The following is a 13,672-nucleotide window of genomic DNA, read 5'->3' on the forward strand; positions in this document are numbered from 1 at the left end:
TTAGCTTAGCAGAGGATGTGGTTGTTCCACACTCTCCCCTCCCCACTCTTTTATCACAAAGAAGAAGATGGAAAAAAAAAAAACAATATGCTCCAAATTAGAAATCCAAAGATGGAGGCGCATTCGTCCCTGTTCTGATAAAATATCCTCCCTCCCTCTGCTTGCGTCCAAACCGGTTAACAGACGATCTGCTTCATCGGGTGGTGAAATGAAAATATGTGCTAATTTGCATTGATTTAAGGGAAAATCCTGCGTCAACAAAAGCAGAACTCGGGGAAATATTAGTATTTCTGTGGATTTATTGCGCAAAAACAAGGTGCAACTCTTGGTTTGACGTCAATCAAGAAGGAGGGGAATCAACCTTAAACTCACCTGTCAACCTCGTGGTCACGCTCCAAAGCTTTTCCTTGTTACTTACATATTCTCGTCTCCACGTCAGTTGTTCCCACGGCTCCTCGGCTTTGGTTTCCATTTAGACGCTGCGGCGTTGAGGATATTTCAACATATAGCAGACGCCGGTCAGAAGTCGTCATTTTGAAGAAAAGGACTGATAAGTGGCGCAGCCTTTCATCATCCACTGCGATCTTTAGTTATCATCTTTTCTCAGGAAATATCTCACTTCCCCGTTTCTCCGCTCTCCTGTCGGAAATCCAGTGTCTAAAGAGCCGACACGGAAAAAAAAATTAAATTAAGAGACGTAAAAAAATGCAAAATCTGACGAGGCCGGTGGATTCCCAGTGATTTTAAATCGGATCCTGACGTATAAACACCAAGAGACTTTTTAATTTATTGTATTGTAGTTATTCAGGAGGCCATTTATCGCCACGGTTCTGCAATGAAGACTTGCTTCGATTATGTGTGAGAGCAGCTGGTCGACGCCACCGATGTCACGATTCTAACCGACATGCGGGGAAAAAAAAAACAAATAGAAAACATTTGAATCCGGGATGATTTTGTTGGAGTTGAACTCCATCTGTTGGGTCGGAGGAATGAACGCGTCCCGCGTCGTTTACGGCTGAAATGGCTTCTGTTCGCTTTTAAAAGCACGACCTTGGACGTAACTTTGATTCATGTGGTCTTTTTTTTTTTTTTTTTTTCCCCTTTTTCTTTTCCCGTATAGGTTTTTTCGCCACGAGAACAGGAAATGGAGGCGCAGCGCAATCTCGTTGGAGGCGGTTTTGTGGTATGAATCTTTAATGAAGTAATTTTTCAGGGGGATGGGACACGCCGCAGCAGATGAAGAGGACTCGCCGAGGACAATTCAAAAGCCTGAAAATGAAATCCTGTACTGTGGGAGATGATCAACTCTGCTAGGAACTGACATTTTAAAAAAGAAACACCACAAAACGGACTCGAATGAAATATATAATGTTAAAGTTTTTCTCTTGTTTTTCCGCAGGTGCCGGTGGGTGTTATCAATAATAGATTTGCTGACTTTGCCTCCGTCTTTCCTCAGATAAAACATTCACAGTCAACGCAACCCTTTGGAAATGACACTGAAATAACACGATTGGATTCCAGGCTCAGTATTAGAGAATCGGAGACTGGTCATTGATTGGCTGGAGAACGGAGGCCGGCGAGCGCGGAGGCCATCCTCGAAGCGTACATTCAAATATCTTATTCAAAATGGCGCAGAACGCACAATCCTTCACACCAGGCTACGCTAATCAAGTTCTCCCTCTCTTATTTCATTGGCCCAACACTGATTGTGTAATAGAACGTAGAACCGCGCTATCATTGAAGTAAGAACACATTCATATAGAGCAGCGGTTCCCAACCCCCGGGCGGCAGACCGGTGCCGGCCTGTAGGTCGTTTGAAGAAATTACTGACATGGTTTTCGTTTCATTTATTATCTGAGTCTTCTACTTCCTTTCCTTCGGGCTCTTCCCTTCAGAGGTTTCCAAGGCGAACAACCTTCTCCATCTAACCCTATTTCCTCGCACCCTCTCACACCGACTAACTTCTCACTACGTCCATGAATCTTCCCTTTGGTCTTCCTCCAGACCTCCAATTCCAGCATCCGTCTACCAATATGTTCACTCTCCCTCCTCCGTCCGTGACCCAACCATCTCTGACCTTCTCTCCAAAATACCTAACATGTGCTGCTCCTCTGATGGACTCGTTCCAGAGCCTATCCATCCTGGTCACTCCCAAAGAGAACCTCAGCGCCTTCATCTCTGCGACCTCCAGTTCTGCTTCCTGTCTTTTGGTCATTGTCGCTGTTTCTAGTCCATACAGCATGGCTGGTCTCACCACTGTCTCCTCCCCCTTCCTTTCCTTCTGGCTGATAGTCTTGTATCACCCCTGACACTTTTCCAACCTGCTTGAACCTGTTTCTTCACCTCTTCTCCACAGTGTCCTACACTCTGGACAGTTGACCCTAAGTACCCCAAATCCTCCAACTTCTTGATCTCCATTCCTTGTAGCCTCACCGTTGCACCCGGGTTCCTCTCATTCACACACATATACTCGGTCTTGCTGCGACTGACTTCATTCCTCTCCTGTCCAGAGCATACCTCCACCTGTCTAGACCTTCCTCAACCTGTTCCTTGTTCTCATTACAGATCACAGTGTCATCTGCAAACATCATAGTCCATGGAGATTCCTGTCGAACCTCATTTGCAGCCTGTCCATCACCAGTGCAAACAAGAAGGGGCTCCGAGTTGATCCCTGATGAAGTCCCACCTCCACCTTGAACTTCTCTGTTACACCCACGGCACACCTCAGCACTGTCTCATGGCAAGCATACGTGTCCTGCTCCAGTTTCACATACTTCTTTGCCACTCCAGACTTCCTCATACAATACCAGAGCTCCTTTGTCGGCACCTATGCTTTTTCTAGGTCTACAAAAGCGCAACGCAGCTCCCTCTGATCTTCTCTACTTCATTTATTATCCGAGTCGGAACAATGTTTTATTTTAAAAAATGACCAAAGTCTTTCCTTTACATCTATCTATGACTCACTCTTGATGCATATCAAGATGCTTGTCTTGGTCACGCAATACATTAACGCTCTTATCAAACCCACAAGCTTGCAAAATGAGTAAAAACGGACGTCTTTGGAAAGTTTCTTTGCAAAGGGGAAAAGCCCAGGGAGGAGACAGAAGAAGATTCTATAATACTTCTATAATACCTACTTCAAATATGGATTCATCTCGACACGTATCGGGCCTGCTCTGCATAATATGTGGCGACCGGCTCTCCAAAAAAGCCTTCAATACTGCTTCGCCAATTACAGACCAAGCACCCTGCATTAAAAAAACAAGCCTTAGGAGTATTTGGAAAGAAAAAAGCGGGAATATTTATATATCAATATTAACATGTATTTATCGGCCACACCTTAAAGGCCTGTTTGTAAAAATATTGTCGGACATTAAACCGGTCCGTGGCGCAAAAAAGGTTGGGGATCGCTGATATAGAGGACACACACAGGGTGAGGACCTTTGGCAGCTGTTTCCACTAACTATTAACCTCTGAATCCCTGCGGGCGAAGCAGAACGCAGCGACACACAGCACGGCGCTCACACACACACACACACACACACACACACACACACACACACACAGGAGGATGAGCCGGACGCATAGGTCAGGTGAACCCTCCCCTCACAGCTGAGTCATCCGTGACGTCGTCGGCAGCCGGAGCGACGAATCCGGCCCCGACTTCTGTGTCGTCTCCAGCCTTGGCAGCGACGCTGACGCTGGGCTATAATCCTTATTTTAGTTTTGTCTCCGCCGCCCATCTTCATTTGGCAGCGCTTCTCCAGCTCTTATTCACTCCAGCCTGATACTATTACCGCTGCTCTCTGGCAGTCTTATCTCGCTCGAGTGCTCGACTGCAGGGGATCTCCGAGGGGACGGGGGGGGGGGGGTCCGGCACCCTCTGGGGCCCGGCGACACCAGCGGATGAAATTATAAGATAAATGAGCAGAAATAGCTTATTTCAGCTAAAATAAAATAAACGCGATCGCAGAAATGGCAAAATCGATTCGTTACGTTTGGAAGAGTTCGGACGGCACGATCGAGCGTTCGAACGCCCTCCTTCACGTCTACGGCACTTTTATTCTTCGGATAAAGGGACGGAAAGCTGCGGGATCCACCGCGCTGCAGGAAGGAGATGTTGATGCTTCTGCAAGAGGAAGTCATATCGCAAGAAAAAAGAAAAAAAAAAAAACAATCACTTTGAGTCACCTGTCAGAACTGTTACCATGGCGACAAGAGAGAAGTAGTTTTTAAACGATGAAAAGGTTTCTCTTCAAATCTCCTTCTGTCTTCTCACTCCTGCTTTCTGTAGGCCTCATTGAGCAGCTGGATCTCCTCGCGGTAGCCCGAGCTCCCCTGCGTCTGTCGACGGCTGTTCTGCCGATGGGCCTCCACGGTGTCGGGTATGGAGATGTTGATGGTCTCCGCCTCCGGGTTTCCGCCGGTGGGGATCAGCAGAGAGTAGGACGCCGTCTCTCCCAGGTCACAGGAGACGAAACGGTTCTCTCTTCGGGAGTAACGCAGCGACGGCGAACGGGCGTGAGTCGAGGACTGGCTGATGTTGGAGATGATGGAGACGCTGTCCATCGCCTCCTCGTTGTCACAGATCTCCAGGACCTCCAGGTGGATCTTGACGTTGGTGTCCCCCACGCCGCCCCCTATCCCCACCCCGATCTCCGCGCCCATCCCGAAGCCGCTGACGTTCACGTCCCCGGTCTGACCTCCTGATGTGGACTCATCTGCGCTGGGTTCGTGGCCGACGGATTTGGAACGGTAAACTTCTACCTGGAAGGCGGGTGACATCATCGCATCGTCAGGCGAGCGGCTTCCGGATGACAACCGCGGCGTCAGAACACCAGCTAAAACGCCGTTACCTTTTTGGCGTTGGTGGGGGAGATTTTGCGTCCGTCGCTGCTGACCTCGTAGGTGGAGAGCGAGAGGGTCTTTCCCGTGGGAGCCTGCAGAGATACGGTGCCTTGGAATGCACAAAGAGGGATTGACAGACCGCCCGATGGCCGCTACGTGGAGAAAAACAAATAGAATACAATCAGAAAAGACGGCATTAGCCGAAGTAATGACGTCTTCGTGCTAAAAACTTGCAAAAACGCCTCTGAAAAACAGTTTCGGCTAACTTGCACGAGCGCCAGTTAGACGCTCTGCAGGATGAGGAGCCGCCGGACGATAATAAGTCGACGTTTACCCCGATAATATCCTCAACTTTATTGAATTCAAGTCAACAACATGATAAGCAAATAGGTTTTGGCGAAAAACCACTAAGCTATTATTGTAGCATTTAAGCAATTAGCATGCAGCTATTAGCGCTGCTGATATCAGTGGTACGAGATCAATAGTGCCGGTTCCTCCAACCCTCGAACGCCGTCTGTCTATCGCACTCTCTCGATCCACCCCGACCGGTCGAGGCCATCGAAGAACCTGCTCCTGGAGGACTGTCAGGTTTCTGCAGATCATCCTCGAGAATGTCGGTCCAGACCTGCTCTGCAGGGAAAATGGGTTGTGATTTTTGCGCCGCATAAATAAAACCTGGCACCGATATCGCTGCAGCCTGCATCGCATCTACTTTGCATGTTTCATGCATTTAGGCGTAAATAGAAAATGAAAGATCCCGAGGAGGCAACAGCGCTGCTAACGCTAAACCCCACACCTCACATTGAGATAAGATAAGATTATATTGATCCCCATAGGGGAAATTTGTTTGCCACAGCAGTGCAACAATAACAATATTAACAAATATGAATGTAAATATAAATTGATGCCACTTTACATGGTGATTTTAAGATGGAGAGAAGTACTGCGGGTTTGTGTTGTTATTGAAAACCTGATCTTAAAATGATATCCAGAGTGGATAAAAGCATCAGTTTGATTCCTCTCAGATTTATTGGCTTACAGCACAAGGGGGAAAAATGGATTACTGTGTCGGCAGCTGTGAGGTCCTCGCTTGGAAACCAATTTGCTTTCTGAACCGATATTTAACCTCCGATCGCCGTTCCGTTCCACGTCACACTCCTGCAATACGATCTCATGGTGGGATGGGATTTTCGGTTACCGAGAAACGCGAGCAGGCCTCCGATCTGAGGCGAAGGATACGCCTCAGAGACGGGCGTGCGGGGAAATGTGCAAATGAAGAAAAGGAGTGATGTAAAAAGACAATATGACACCCGAGAGAACAGAACATCCTGCGTCCGGCTCCTGAATCCCAGGAGATCCGTGCAAACACCGGGCGGGCCGGGGGAAGCCGACCGGCAAATGGGTTTTTTTGTATTTTGGCGAGAATAAATATCCCACTTCGCATCACTTGTTTGCGTGTCTGCCCGTGGGATTCTGCTTTAAGTGGACAGCGGCGGCGGCGTGCGTTTTCTCGACCTGATGTGTTTGTGGGATTGACAGCATGACTGACAGCGGAAAAAGCTGTGAGATGATCCGCCACGGCTCGGGCTGCACCCGTATGAGGGTGAAGTTCGGAGTTAGCTTAGCTCATTGCAACGCACCGCGTTGTTGACGAGAAAAGCACCAAACCGGCGAGGCTCCAACCAAGCAGGAGCCTATTTTGCATTCCCGGTTCAGAGATCGTCCGATCCCCAACGCTAACGAAGCTCACATAATAACCCCACCGACAGCGGTTTGCTGAAAATAAAACGTTGCTGCTGATCAAATAAATCCGACCCCATCAATGAGCCCTTTTAAGATATAAAATCACAGCGCTTGGATTTTTCCCGTCGCTTCCGACGCTTCATAAACGCGGGCCTGTGTCACCATGGAGTGATTAAAAAAAAAAAAAAAGACTATTGTTGACAGAGGAAGGGAGTCTTGTGGCGAAGCAGCGGGGAGACTGGCTGGGCTCATTACGTCCTTTAAATTATTTAGATAACTCCGGCGTAATGGTTTGATTGGAACTGTGACGCACAGGAGAAACAAAGAGGATATCAATGTATCATCCTGCCTGACTCCGGCTATTTTCTCCTCAGTCCTTGAATCATTGTGAATGAAAGTGGAAGAGAGCGAGAGCGAGAGAAAGGCAGCGCTGCAACATGTAGCTGAAAGACGCTCTGAGAAATAAATCAAATAATGAACCCGTTTGTGCGGAAAGCGCATGAGTGTGTGTGTGTCGTGCATCAGCCACAAAATAAAAACGATTCAATGTTGAACGCGTATAATGTCTTTTTAGCAAAAGACAAGACTGTGCGACCCCCCCCCCCCCCGGCCTAATCAGTGATTAAAACTGGATTCCTCAATTTTTGCATCTTTTCTTCCGAGAGTTAGGCGCCGTTCCGCTTTACTACATCCGAACGCACATCGAATTTCCATTTCACCTCGGGGGGGGAGGAGGACTGGCAAATACGCCCGCAGACGTGGGCTCGCTAACAAAGGCCGTAAAGTCACAGGGAGGGTAAAGATGTCTTGAGGAAGTAATTCTGCGTCTCGCTGTGGACGGTGAAGAGCAAACAACGGTTAAAGATATCTGGCCTGCTAATGAGGCGCAGCACAGCAAAGGAGGACCATAAATCAAACATCACATTCCTTTTTTTTTTGGTTTGATCTCGCTCCAATATATGCGAGTAGAAGGCAGGTGGCAGATCTCTGTTTTTTATTTTAGATATAATGTCTATATATTAACTAAATATCTGTGTGTGTGTTTATATGTGCGTGTGTCTTAAATCATACATGCAGTGTTAGACTGCAAATACATTCTGTAATTACTCACATCTACTGTGACCCCAATCGATGAGTAAGGTAAGCAGGAGAGAAGCGGGACACACACACACACACACACACACACACACACACACACACACACACACAAGAGAGTAGTGAGCTTGTAAGACTTATGCATGATGCAAAGTGAGTGCCAAAGCCAATCTGTTGATGCATGCTCCAAGGATTTTCCACCCTCTGGTGATTTTCAAACACAAACATTTCTGACTTGTAAGCGCAGCGCAGACGGGGAGGAAGTGAGGCCGAGTGTATTATGCATGCGTTTGTGAGCGTGCACATGAAAGCATGTATGTTTTAGCATCTGTTCATGACTGGGTCTGATTTGTGAAGATTTGTGTCTTAAACCAAATGAGCGTGATGAACGTCTCCACGTCACGTTCAGAAGTAAAGCCTGATGTGCCGTTGTTTATTCTAATGTTTTTTTTTAAGATAAGATAAACTTTATTGATCCCCATTGGGGAAATTCTTTTGTCACAGCGGCCAGCAGTTATAGTGTCAATAAATATAAATAGAGACGATTAGAAGATAGCAAAAGACATCCACAAATAAATAGATAGCAAAGAGAACAACAACAACAAGGATAAGAATGAACAACAGAATGGGAAAAATAAGACAGTAATAGATAAGATAAGATAAACTTCATTGATCCCCATAGGGGATATTCCTTTGTCACAGCAGCCTAACAGTTATGATGTCAAAAAAAAGGAAAATAAATATAAATAGAGAGACAGAAGATAGCAAGACATCCACGAATAAATAGACAGCGGCAACAGGGATAATAATGGACGACATAAAGGAACAAGAAGGGTGAAGAATACACAACCAGAGCTAAACTACAATAGATATAGAGTGACTAAAGCAATGACAGGAATAAAACACATAAAGAAAAATAGGCAGGATGAATGCAGGCCGGGACCAACGAGGATAAGAAAGACAGCGGAGTCGGTGCAGCACAGATGCACCTCAGGACGGTCAGAGTGTGAAAATAGACAGACCGAAACGACAACAACATAAACGGTGACAATAGCGATGAAAAAAATAAACAAAAACATGCAGGATGCGAATGGGCCGAGACCCACGAGGATAAAATAGACAACAGAGTTACGGCATGACGGGTGAAAGGTAGTGCACCGCGGCGGGAAGGATTGTGCAGGATAGCTCCTGGTTCAGATCATTGCTAAGATCATTTATTTATTACGTATATTGCTTATCCTGCAGGCAGGGTTGCACGGGGGAGGCGGGGCCGGATCCTATCCCGCCTGTCATTGGTCCAGAGGCCGGGTTCACCCTGAACCAGCTGACTTTCAACCATTCACCCTGTCCTTCACGCCAAATCACGAGACGGAGAGAACATGGGAACACCGGGAGAACACGGAGATTCGACACGGAATCAGAAAAGCGGGGTTCTTCCTGCTGCCGGACCCCAAGCGCAGAAACACCGGCTCGGAGCGTAACGTTGACAACTGGCACTCGGACGACCGTGGATGATTATCTTTAAAACGGCCGAAGCCGCGTTAAATCAGCTGTTTTCCACCGGGCTGAGGAGTTTAGTCTCGGCCGCATTTCTCACTACGGCGGGAAGCGACTGATTTTATCATGATAGAACGCTCTATTTGAGATGACTGAATAAATACATTTAAAAAAAAAAAGCAGATAAGAGAGCAGTTGATAAATCCCGTGCGTCGGCTGATTATCCAGCCACTCAGACAGACGATCATTCCAACTCAGAAGGTTTCCAGACGCGGCGAATGAAAAGTGCCTTTCATTTCCTTTCCGGCGAATGTAAACACGGACCAAGAGATTGGAGACGTATCCATTTTCAGCCCTGATGCGGTAATTGTGACTCAGAGACGCGCGCTCGGCGGCTCATTACTCCTGCAGCCCTCGTTCCGGCGACGCAAATAACGCAAAATAACGATGACGGACGCAAAAGATCCGGTTCTTCACCGGCTCAACGGATGCGGAGACGCGTCGTACCTGTCTGGGCGTCCTCTCCGATTTGCTCCTGCACCACTCCCAGTCCGTCAGCTCGATTTTGCGACATTCCCCGTGCGAAAGCCTCCTCTCGGATCCCTCGAACACCGACGAGCTGTCGGTGAGATTGTGATCCTCCTCCTGGTGCGAGGGCAGCGAAGGCACGCGGGAAAAGTCGTCGTCGTCGTCGTCGCCGCTTCGGCCCTCCAGGGGGAGCCGGGGGAAGTCGCCCCGAGTTTCCCGGCCGCCGGCCTCCAGCAGGAGGTCGTCCGGAGAGGAGCCGTCAACGGGGCGAGCGGTGCTGAAATCGAATCCGTGGGCGACGCCGGGCAGCCCACCTCTCTCCAGCCCGTCCAGATGGACGCGGGGGAAGTCGCAGTTGAAGAGGCTGTGATAGGCCGGCCTCTCGGCGGGAGGATTGCCGTGAGACGTTGCGGCGTGGGACAACTTATACACTCCGTAGCCTTGTTGGAAAGAGAGACTGAACTCCAACCTGCGTTTCATCGCTGCGAAAAAAAAAAAAAAAAAGCGAACGATTACTTTCCGAGACGACCGATCCGCCGGGTTTCGAACCGGTACCTGAGGGCTCCTGCGCCGGATCATGTTTGCAGTTAATGAAGCAGCCGCAAGGCAGGTGGATCCAGTGCTTGGACAGCACAAACAGCGGCGTGACGGCGGGGGCGAGCAGAGTGAGGAAGAAGCTCAGCGTCTCCAGGGACGAGCTGCGAGCGTTCACCGCGTGCCGCACCACCACCAGCGTCTGTGAATGAAAGGCGGGGAGGGAGGGAGGGATTCGGCGAGGTGTCAGCGGTCGAGGCGGCACAAGGACGTGGGGGGCAGGGAAAACACGTGAACGAGAGGATATCCTTTCTCCATCCCCCGGCTGTCTTTTAAAACCTATTAATTCGGAATTTTTTCATCATTTCGCTTTGGAACGTTCGTATGAATCGCGATGAACGCGGCCTCTTTTTGACCTTGAAAGATTTCAAGAAAATCCCGTCTTGTACCTGTGAATGCCGGGGGTCGGCAGACAAAGGAGGACCTTCTCTGACGGAGAAGGTTTTGTATTTACTCGCGTCTGAATCGCAGGTTTCAATTGTGAGTCGGCCTTTTATTTCCCGTCGGGGACGAACATCCAGACCTGCACGTGGCGCTCGCGTTGTGCATCTCACACAACACCAGATGCTAATATCGCGAATGGAAATCCTGGGCTTTTGGGTGAAACGCACCTTTATGACCACCTCAACTAACACAATGCTAATTCTTCGCATTCATTCATCATCTGTATCTTATTGTAGCGAGTCACGAATGCTGGTGTTTATGTTGATGCTTGTTTTCTGTGTGATTTTTGGGTTGCGATGAATTCAGTTGTGTGTTTTTTTGCCTGGAATTGAGCGGGAACGGTTAGTTATATTGCAGGCTGGTGTGGCGCGGCCGTCGCCATGTTTTACTTCATCTCACACCAGGAGTCGGTCCCAAACCCCGGAGTGAGGCGGGATTCACCCCGAGACACACAACATTCACCCTCTCATTCACGTTTCTATGGAGACATACAATGATTCCCTCTCTCATTCACCCGTCATATGGAAACATGAAAGTATTCGCTCTCTCATTTACCTGCCGTGCAAACATCCAATAGGGACACAACCATTCACACGTGCACAAATCTCGTGACTACGCATTATTTCATCTTCTCGGAGTCACGACGTGACGAGGTTTCGCGGCAGTCGTAGCGAGAAGGTCCCTGGTTCATGTCCTTTCTGGATTTCCGTGGAGTTCCTTCCACAATCCACAAACATGCAGCTAACCACAAACATGTTATTTAAAATATATAGAAATATCCATCCTTCTCAGGGTCGCTGGCATCCATTCACGTATCTGACCCTCCGGCACGTGTTTGGACTGCGGGAGGAACCTGGAGGAACCCAACGCAGACACGGGGAGAACATGGAGACCCCGCAAAGAGAGGAATTGAACCGGGGACCTTCTCGCTGCGACTCAAAGCAAACCAGCCGACACGTTTAAGCCTCGTAGGGCGGTTGGACGCGAGCGTCGGACTCGTTCCCGATCCGTCCGTTGGGTGTCTGGCGTCGGTCCTGCACCCGCGGCGGATCCCATCCCAGGTGAAGGATCTGGAGCAGCGGTTCTTAACCCCGACTCGATCGAACCCCAGGGGTTCGGCGAAGGTTAAGACACACGGACGACTCATTGCATCGGTGACGACACGCCGCGCTCGGCCACATAGCTTGGACGATCTGTGCTGCGGGGATTTCGGCGCTCGGTCGTCAACTTGTGACTGTCGCGATGGTTCATCGTGTGATTTCTTTCTTAACATTTGCCGGTTTTGTTCTTTGAACACAGTGATGTCGATGCAGGGTTCATTTTGTGCACCAGTAACACATAAACCTATGTCTTGAATTGAAAAAAAAAAAAAACAAATTTGACTTTCCCAATAAAGAAGGGTGCAGTGAATGCGCCTGTGAAACTACTAGCGGGGTCCGACAAGGTTAAGAACCAGTGATCCAGAGGTTCCCGCAGCGTGGATCGATCGGACGGTCGCCGGGATTCGGGTCTCTTACCATCATCGGCATCCACAGCACCACCCGGACGAACGCCAGGATCACGGAGAAGCGCTTCTGCGCGAAGGCGGCGGGCGTATCTCCCACGGCCGCCGCCCGCCGGACGCGCATCTCCGCCGGGGACGCGCCGCCGCCGCCTCCTCCTCCTCCTCCTCCGTCCTCCCTCCCCGTCCCGCAGGAACTCTGCGGGCTGAGCTCGTCGTAGACGCCGAAACTTTTGCTCAGGCTCTCCCTGGAGAAGGAGCGGCCGTCGCAGAGCGGCTCTGGGGGGCCCTGCGCCGGGGGCCCCGCGCAGAGCAGCGTCCGCTGGGGCTCCGTGGAGCACAGCAGCTGGAAGGCGAGCGGGACGCAGAAGCCCAGCAAGCCGCAGAGGCACAGCGAGTACACGCAGAAGAGCAGCAGGAGGTAGAAGCCGCTCTCCGGGAAGCAGCCGAGGGAGGCCGGGGCGAAGCTGCCCCAGCCGCACAGCGGCAGCGCGCTGACGGCCAGGCTGAGCGCCCACACCCCCGCCACGGCCCACATCACCCCCAGGGGCCGCCGCGCCGAGCGCAGCACCCCGAAGCGCTTGGTCACGTAGAAAGTGTAGGCGGCGAGGAGGCAAGCCTTCATGTTGCTGGAGAGCCCCTGGAACACGTACATGAGTCCGGACAGCGTGCACAGGCTGCCGGACGCCCGGCCCCCGGCGCGCTCCCACTGCAGGAGCATGAAGAGCGCCAGGGGCACCACGCTGAGAAGGTCGTCCACGGACATGGACGCCACGATCAGGCACAGGGAGGTCTTCCTCCGCATCCGGAGCAGGGACAGCAGCGAGTACACGCCGCCCGCGAAGGTGGCGGCGGCGATGGTTACGCACAGCCCGAACAGCAGCAGGCGGGTCCGGCTCTCCGCCTCCGGAGGGTCCGCCGCCGACCCGGAGCTCTGGTTGTTGGCGTCCGCCGAGGCGAGGCGCGACATCTTCCGGCTCAACTTTGCTGGAGGTAGACCTCCTTTTCCTCCTCCTCCTCCTCCTTCTCTGGCTGGAAAGTTTTAACCGCGCCTCATCCCTCCTTCTCCATCCCTCCGTTTTTCACACGCATCTTTCACCGTCCCTCCGGACGCACCGCCGGGGGAAGCTGGCAGCCCGGGAACATCTCCGCTCCAGATGATGCTTTTACGCGCTGGCGTCATCGCCGTGCCACCCCCACCCCTCCATCCCACCCACCTCGGTGGCCATCATTTTTTTGGGCAGGGCCCAAAAAGAAAAAAAAAACACGGGACCCGAGTGGGCCGCCGTGGATGCGCGTAAGAGGGCGTCGATTGACACTCTCTTCAGGTCACGCCAACTCCCATCTGCTTATTGCGCCCCCCCACACACACACGCACACACACACACACATACGCACACACATACACACACGCACACACAC

General features: G+C 50.6%; 1 protein-coding gene across 1 annotated transcript; it reads right to left on the reverse strand.

Moving 5' to 3' along the window:
- Window positions 1–1,165: 1,165 nt before the first annotated feature.
- LOC147224528 (putative G protein-coupled receptor 149) lies at window positions 1,166–13,356 on the reverse strand. Its single transcript, XM_086164635.1, has 5 exons — window positions 12,267–13,356; window positions 10,267–10,447; window positions 9,691–10,193; window positions 4,857–5,000; window positions 1,166–4,767 (listed from the first exon to the last, which is right to left on the reverse strand). The coding sequence occupies exons 1-5, from the start codon at window positions 13,218–13,220 to the stop codon at window positions 4,276–4,278; spliced, it is 2,274 nt and encodes a 757-aa protein (XP_086020761.1). The 5' UTR covers window positions 13,221–13,356; the 3' UTR covers window positions 1,166–4,275.
- Window positions 13,357–13,672: the final 316 nt, after the last annotated feature.

Source organism: Fistularia commersonii, chromosome 18 (assembly GCF_037954325.1).
Source record: "Fistularia commersonii isolate RoL2024-O1a breed Wild chromosome 18, RoL_Fcom_v1.0, whole genome shotgun sequence".
Taxonomy (NCBI): Eukaryota; Metazoa; Chordata; class Actinopteri; order Syngnathiformes; family Fistulariidae; genus Fistularia; species Fistularia commersonii.